At 38.4% G+C, this 6,985-nt stretch overlaps 1 protein-coding gene across 1 annotated transcript in view; it reads right to left on the bottom strand.

The window, feature by feature from the left end:
• Nucleotides 1-6,555, bottom strand: part of Bach1 (BTB and CNC homology 1, basic leucine zipper transcription factor 1) — a 22,935-nt gene extending 16,380 nt beyond the window's left edge. Inside the window, exons 1-2 of the mRNA XM_013504068.1 lie at nt 6,263-6,555; nt 2,010-3,347 (exon numbers count right to left, since the gene is read on the bottom strand). Of these exons, the coding sequence (XP_013359522.1) occupies nt 2,010-3,347; nt 6,263-6,496 (1,572 nt within the window). The 5' untranslated portion in view covers nt 6,497-6,555. The remainder of the gene's footprint in view (nt 1-2,009; nt 3,348-6,262) is intronic.
• Nucleotides 6,556-6,985: the final 430 nt, after the last annotated feature.

Genomic DNA, 6,985 nt, shown 5'->3' with positions numbered 1-6,985 from the left:
TGATGTTACTTTTGACATTTTTTTACAGTATAATTTTAAATAATTTATAATGTCATATAAATACACAGATGTAAATATCTACATGTTATTACTAAATTAAAAATATCTACATATTATTTTTAAATTAAATCACCAATCTACTTCCAGAGAAAAAAGAAACAGCTGCTTTCAAACTTACGTCATCTAATAGCTAGCTACAAAACCAAAGAAAAAGCTGAAGAATGAAATGTGGAAAAACTAGAATCTTTCTACACTCGTAGTAGTGTAAAGGCCAGGGATGCAACTCAATGTGATCTTTGTACACTGGATCAGTGTAAAAGCCAGCGTAGCACCTGCCTGGCAAGCACAAGGCCTTGAGTTCGATTCTCAGTACCAAAAAATTTAAAAAAATTAAAAATGAACAGTAATTATCAGTAGCGTAAAACAGTGCAACTGCTAAAGAAAACAGTATGAAAGCTTCTCAAAAACTGAAACATAAAACCACCATATGATCTAGGAACCCCACACTAGGTTTGGAATCGCAATCAGTATCTCAGAGGATATTTGCTCTTCTATATTCACGGAAGCATTGTTCACAATAACCACAATATAGAAATAAACTGAATATCCAGGCACAAATGAATAAAGAAAATGTGGTGTCTATCACAATAGCCTACTACTCTGTCTTATAAAAAGAAAGAAATCTGGCATCTTCTAACAGTACAGGTGAACCCGGAGAACATTACACTAACTGAAATAGGCCAAATAAAAAAACTACATGATCCCAAGAATGAGGCCCACAAATGAGAACTACGAAAAATAGTCAAATTCCTAGAGACAAAATGGAATGGTGCTACAGGGGCTGGAAGAGGGAAACAAGGAGTTACCTTTCAATGAACAAAGTTTCATTTAAGTAAGTTCTAGTGGCCTGCTATACAATATTGTGCCTGTAGTTAACCCTGTATTGTACACTTAAAATTTTGTTACAAGGGTAGTTTTCACATTCTCACAATAAAACAAGAAAGTGCAAAGAAAGAAAAAATGTGGTAAGCTTTTTAAAAATTGTAAAAAGAAAGTATAAGTTCCAGCTATAAAGAGAAAATTCAACTTCAGAAAACTAAACAAAACTGCAATTTTTAAAAACCAGATTCACGACAGGGCTGTTAATTCACATGTCTTCGCTGCTGGGCGGCTTGAACCACCGGTGGTACATGCATGACATCGAGTAGTTTATTAGTATTATTAGTAAGAAGACTGATGAATGCGATTAAATCCATTTGTACCAATGAGATGGTCATACATGTACCACCAATGGTTCAAGCTAGTGGGAACATGTTAAAAAGAGAACAGGTGCTTATATGGGATATATTTTAATATTTTATAAAAAGTAGCTACTAATCACAAACTTTTATATACAGAGTACACAGGTCAAGTTTGGTATAATTAATAACATACTAGCTACATGTAACTCATTCAGTTAAGGTATTTGTTTAACTAAAAGTTAACATGGCTGAAGGAAAAAGAGGGTGGGGTTAAAGGAAAAAAGAAAGAAAAAAAGCAATGGTCATGAAAAATCAGGTCCAAGAAAACTTTATGTTAGAAGCCACATTTCTACGATTAGTCACTGCCAAACAATGGCTCAGTGAATAATCCCAGGTCCAGAGGTCCTTGTGGCAATGAGTAATGCTGAATATATGATACATTTTACCAGGAGTCATCCAGTAATGATGAAGGAATTATCATTCTTTTTCCTCTTGGGAAACATTTGACTTACACAGTTATACAGCCAGTGTGTGAATCTACTCCATGGTTGATAGAAACAAACCTACTTAAAATATATGAACCCAGACATCTTTCAAACTGCATCTCATTCTTCTGGTATTTGTCACATGGTCCTGTAACTAATAGTGTGTGAGTTCCTCCTCCCTGCCTGAGCCTGCTCATATCCCTAGTGGTGCAGTGGGAGCGGTCTCAGTAAATCCTGATTAATGGTTGCTACGACGATGAATTAGGAATATACCCCTGCTCACCTCACATTCCTGTTCTCTGGCTGAGCAGGATTCACTGTCGCCTTCTGTGTCTGTCTCTGAGTCATCGCCCAAGCTAATCACACAAGCATACGGACAAGGTTCCTGCTGCTCTGAAACGTAACTGTCGTTTCCGATTTCCAAATTGCTTGGACACCCTTCGGTACTCAGAGTGCTCATAAAAGGGCAGTTGACAGAACTTAACGTTGTAAAAGTCCTCTGACCAGGCTCTGGGCTCTCACTGATCCTGATACCTAACCAGGGACACTCAGACCGTTTCTGAGAGTAGATCTGTTCTGAGCCATCTTTGGCCACAGCAGGTGATAACTGCATTTGGCAAGGGGAATCCGTGCTGCAGATGTCACTCCAGAAGCCTTTTGCTAGGTGCTCTGCTACTTCTCGCTCCACGCTACTCCGATCGCTGGATGCAAGGCTGCCGTCTTCCTTGGGGCCTGAGTCATCTTTCAAAGGTAAATCTTGACTTTCAGCAAATGCTTTCTCTTCTGGAACACCTGTACCTGACAAAGGTTTTTCTGTTTTCACTGCTGCGCCCTGCATACCAGCAAAACTCAAGTCGCTGTATTGGTCATACGTGTGTAAAAGAGACAGAGAGTAGAGCCCGTGCGGGTCTGCAGAACTGTGGGGGAAAGCAGTCCCTTCTGCTTTTTCTGTTGAAACCTGAAAAGCAGGCTCTTTCTTCTTTGCTGTCTCTTCCACTGGCAACTTACTTTCTTCACATTTCAGAATCACCTGCAAATCTGCACAATCCTGGACGCTCCCCAAACATTCATTTTCAGATGTCTCACTTGACTGAACAGAAGAAGCCTGAACATCTTTGATGCCGGATTCCACAGCGCGGCCTCTGTCAGTTCCAAATGCCTTTTGGAACTTTCTGTATTTGGGGCATAAAGACGGCAAAGCCAGAGCAGCATTCTTCTCCATGCACATGGATTCACACGTTTGGCTGGCGCTGTCTTGTAGGGGAGGTGATGTTTTTACATTTTCTTGATACCTCTGGAGTTTACAATGAGGAGTCTGAACATTTTTATCTTCTAGAAATTCCTCAACTTCATCAATCTCTAGATCCTTCTGGTCTGAAAGTGAAAACTTAAGGTCTGTTTTCTGACAATGTGATGGAAAGCACTTTTTTCTTGGGCATTCCTGCTGGTCTGCAGTGGAGTCTAAAAACTTGTACTTGAGAAACTGAAAGCAGGATTCCTCAATATTGTGTACGCTTAAAAATTCCACACACTTGCATACTTCATCCACATTGTCTTTACTTAAAATGAGTTTAGCAGTATAGGCAAACTGAATTAAAGGTTCAAATCCTTTAACTGTCACCTGTTAAAATACAGAATAAAAATAACATTACTTGAAAGCTCTCTAGTAGGTGACAAGAGAAGCAGAAAGGGAATAGAGAGATATATAACATATTTGTAACAATTATAAAACAGGTATTAAGAAAAATATTCTTCTAGGAAATATAAAAGTAAGGAAGGCTAGATGCACATGCTTATCACACCCTAGCCAAATATGCCATCCGCTTTATAGACCCCACTGTTAATCATATATGAGCTACGGTTTATTCACATGATCTAGACAATTTTCCCATGATAGGGGAAATAAAATAACTATCTACGAAATGAAGGAGTATGGACTCCATGCACAACCTATGCACAGGAAGTGTCAGGTACCCACTCCTAGGCCAGCTCCATATGGCCAAGCAACCCAACTGCTACAAACTATGAAACTAAAATTTTTAAAGATAAAAACAAGTAAAACACAAAGAACTCTTGATTCATGCACAGTAAGGTAAGTACTGCATCTCATGCCAAAAATTTCTAGTAATAAAATTTTAAAAGGCCCAGATTTTGAAAGTGATCTAGGTGAAGTTCTGAAAGTCACATCTCAGTACTATTTCTGCATGGATTCTACAAGACGAAGCTTCAGGCAGAAACCTGCACAGGGCACCTGCCTCTTCAAGAGGAGCGGCAAATGGAACCTGCTCTAATGCAGAGAAAGTTTTCTTCTGGGTTACTTGACAAAATTATTTTAAAACACTGAGTTTCTATAGGAATGACCAAATATTTTTAATTTAATTTGTGACTTTTTAAAACTCAGGCTAAGCTTTGGATATTTAACTTTTAAATGGCTAAAATAAAAATAGTGATACCGCCAAATGCTACACAGAGAAAATGGATCACTCGCATAGTGCCAGTGGGAACGTGAAATGGCACAGACACTTTGAATAACAGTTCGGTGCTTTCATATAAAACTAAAATACAGCTGCCATATGACCCGCAATAGCACTCCTCATCCTCCCTAAGAAATGAAAACTTATGTTCACACAAAAAGCTGTACACAAATGTTCACAGCAACTTTATTTGGTATAGTCAAAAACTGCAAATAGCTTCATCTCCTTCAATATATAAAATGTTAAAACCAAAAAAACCCCAGTGATCCATTAATATTATTGACTACTACTCAGCAATAAAAAGGAACACACTATTGATACACAACTCCTGGATAAATCTCAAAGGAACTGTGCTAGGTGGAAAAAGTCAATCCCAAAAGGTTACATACTTAAGTCCATTTACATAACATTTCTAAAAAGAGAAAACTTTAGAAAAAGGAAGGTTAGTGGCTGGTGACAATCAAGGGTAGAAAGATCTTCAGGGAGTACGGGACAAGGGTGGGAAGAAGCAGACATAATTACAAACGGCCAACAGCCAGGATCCTTAGTTAAGGCAACTGTTCAGTATTTTAACTGTGGAACACAGAAGAACCGCCACAGGGAAGAAAATTGTAAAACTAATAAATACACACAGAAATAAGAGCAAGTAAAATGACAGCAATCTGAATACCCTAAGTGGGCTGCATCAACATCCATATCCAGCTGTAACATTATACAGTATTCTTTTCAAAATGTCACCACCAGAGGATACTGGTCAAACTGGGAACTCTGCATTATTTTTTATAGCTGTGTAGGTATTTATAACTACTTACCAAGATTTCAATTAAAATTTTCTAAAATAAGTTAAAATACCAAAAAAGAATTTTAAACTAGTAGGTTATATAACAGTGTTTTCAACCTGTTACTCTGATAAAAGACCTCAAATGTTTGAAAATTTAAGATTTATACTTGAAATTAGAATACATAACATACATGCACACATGTATCTCTCCTCACAAACGCCTGAGTTACACTTTGTTCTAGTTGGAAAGACTCATTCAGTAATTCGAAAATATGAACCATAATAATGAGTATGTCTCCATTATGATTTGTGTTCCTTTGCAAAATCAATGGCTAGTCTACAACCGACCTTGGTCACTTCTTGGTATTCCCTCCTTCACTCTGATCCCTGCCACAGAAATGATAACCTATTCACTCCCAAAACACAGTCAAAATTTCATGGAACTATGCATAGCTAACAACAAGCTACACCCTAATTTAGTTCATAATTTACCTAACGGTATCCAGCAGGGAACATCTCACACAGATAGGTCAGACACAGAAGTTCCACACACTCCATATTACCCTTAAACACTTCTGGGCCCCAAATGCACAGACTTGACACTCTGCTAGCCATTAGCAACTAAATAAAGCAAACTGTCTGAGTAAGAGTCAGCGTAACCAGCACTCCTCTGCCCAAGAGAGAGATCTCTTGGAGTCAGGACGTTAACAAAGATGTAAATATTTATGAGCTTGAGCTCCACAATAACCTAGGAGAAAAGATATATGTACAACCAAGGCTCCATAAATAAGGCACAATTTCTTTCTTCTACCAAAACATACAAATACTCTCAGGTAAGAAGGAAGGAAGAAAATCCTTATGGAGCACCTACTTTGCATAGGCGAATATCTTGGGAAATGATTTACAGAGCCCTAAACCCAGTTACAGCTGCCCATCACAGGACAAGGTTCAGAGGAAAAGTCACACAGCACCATCTTTCAGCCAAGACTTTTCAAAATGTTTAACACACTAGGTGCACCCTGGCTTAAGTCACTTTATTAAAAATAATTTAACAGTGGGACTCAATTCCACTGCTCAATAAATATCGACATCCAAAATTAATGATTTTACATATGAATGTAACCACTACCGTGAAAAAAGACAAACAAATGGCTTGCTGCTAAGAAACTAAGAAATGTTCCCCAGTCACCTGACTGGGAGACTGCTTTACTTTTAACTTCATAAACCAAGAAATGTTTGAATAAAATTAAATGACAATCACAAGAAAGGTGGACCGCTCACCTCTTCCGGAAGAGTGATATTAAGCTCCGCGTCAGCCTGGCCTACGATTCTCGAATGGAAGTAACTGCTGCACGCTGCCAGCACCGAGCGGTGGGCACGGAAGCGCTGGCCCTCCACGAAGACAGTGGCATCGCACAGCACATCCTTCTTCCGCTGCTCATTGAGGCTGAGCAAGACGTTGGTGCTGTGCACTGAAGACTCGTAGGCAAACACCGCGTTCTCACTCAGAGACATCCTGCACAGAAGCGGTGTCGGGAAGTGCAGCGGAAAGCATGCTTCTAACCGTCAGCAACCTGAAAAGACACGGGATTTCGTCTGAATTAAGTCTCATCTCGGAAATTTTTTAACTCGTCTGCTCATTACTTTTTGATTTCTGTCTGGTACTCTGAGTAAATACTTTGAAGATAACAGCACATAGCACATTATTTTTATCCTATTCTTCTGTTAGGAAATTTTCATTTTTCATAAAATAAAGTTTGAAAAAAATGGCATTCCTAGATACCAATGAGCCTACCGAGAGAGAAATCAGGATAATAATTCCATTCACAATAACTTCAAAAAAATCAAATATCTAGGACTCAATCACGGAGACAAAAGGCTTCTACAATAAAAACTACAAAAAGCTGGAGAAACAAACTAAAAGCATTAGAAAATGAAGACCTCATGTATTTGTTTGTTTTTTTTTTTTTTTTTTTTTTTTTTGGTTTTTTGGTTTTTCTCCGG

This window comes from Chinchilla lanigera, unplaced genomic scaffold (assembly GCF_000276665.1).
Source record: "Chinchilla lanigera isolate Chin_1 unplaced genomic scaffold, ChiLan1.0 scaffold00006, whole genome shotgun sequence".
NCBI classification, from domain to species: domain Eukaryota; kingdom Metazoa; phylum Chordata; class Mammalia; order Rodentia; family Chinchillidae; genus Chinchilla; species Chinchilla lanigera.
This window is presented reverse-complemented; position numbering and strand designations above follow the sequence as displayed.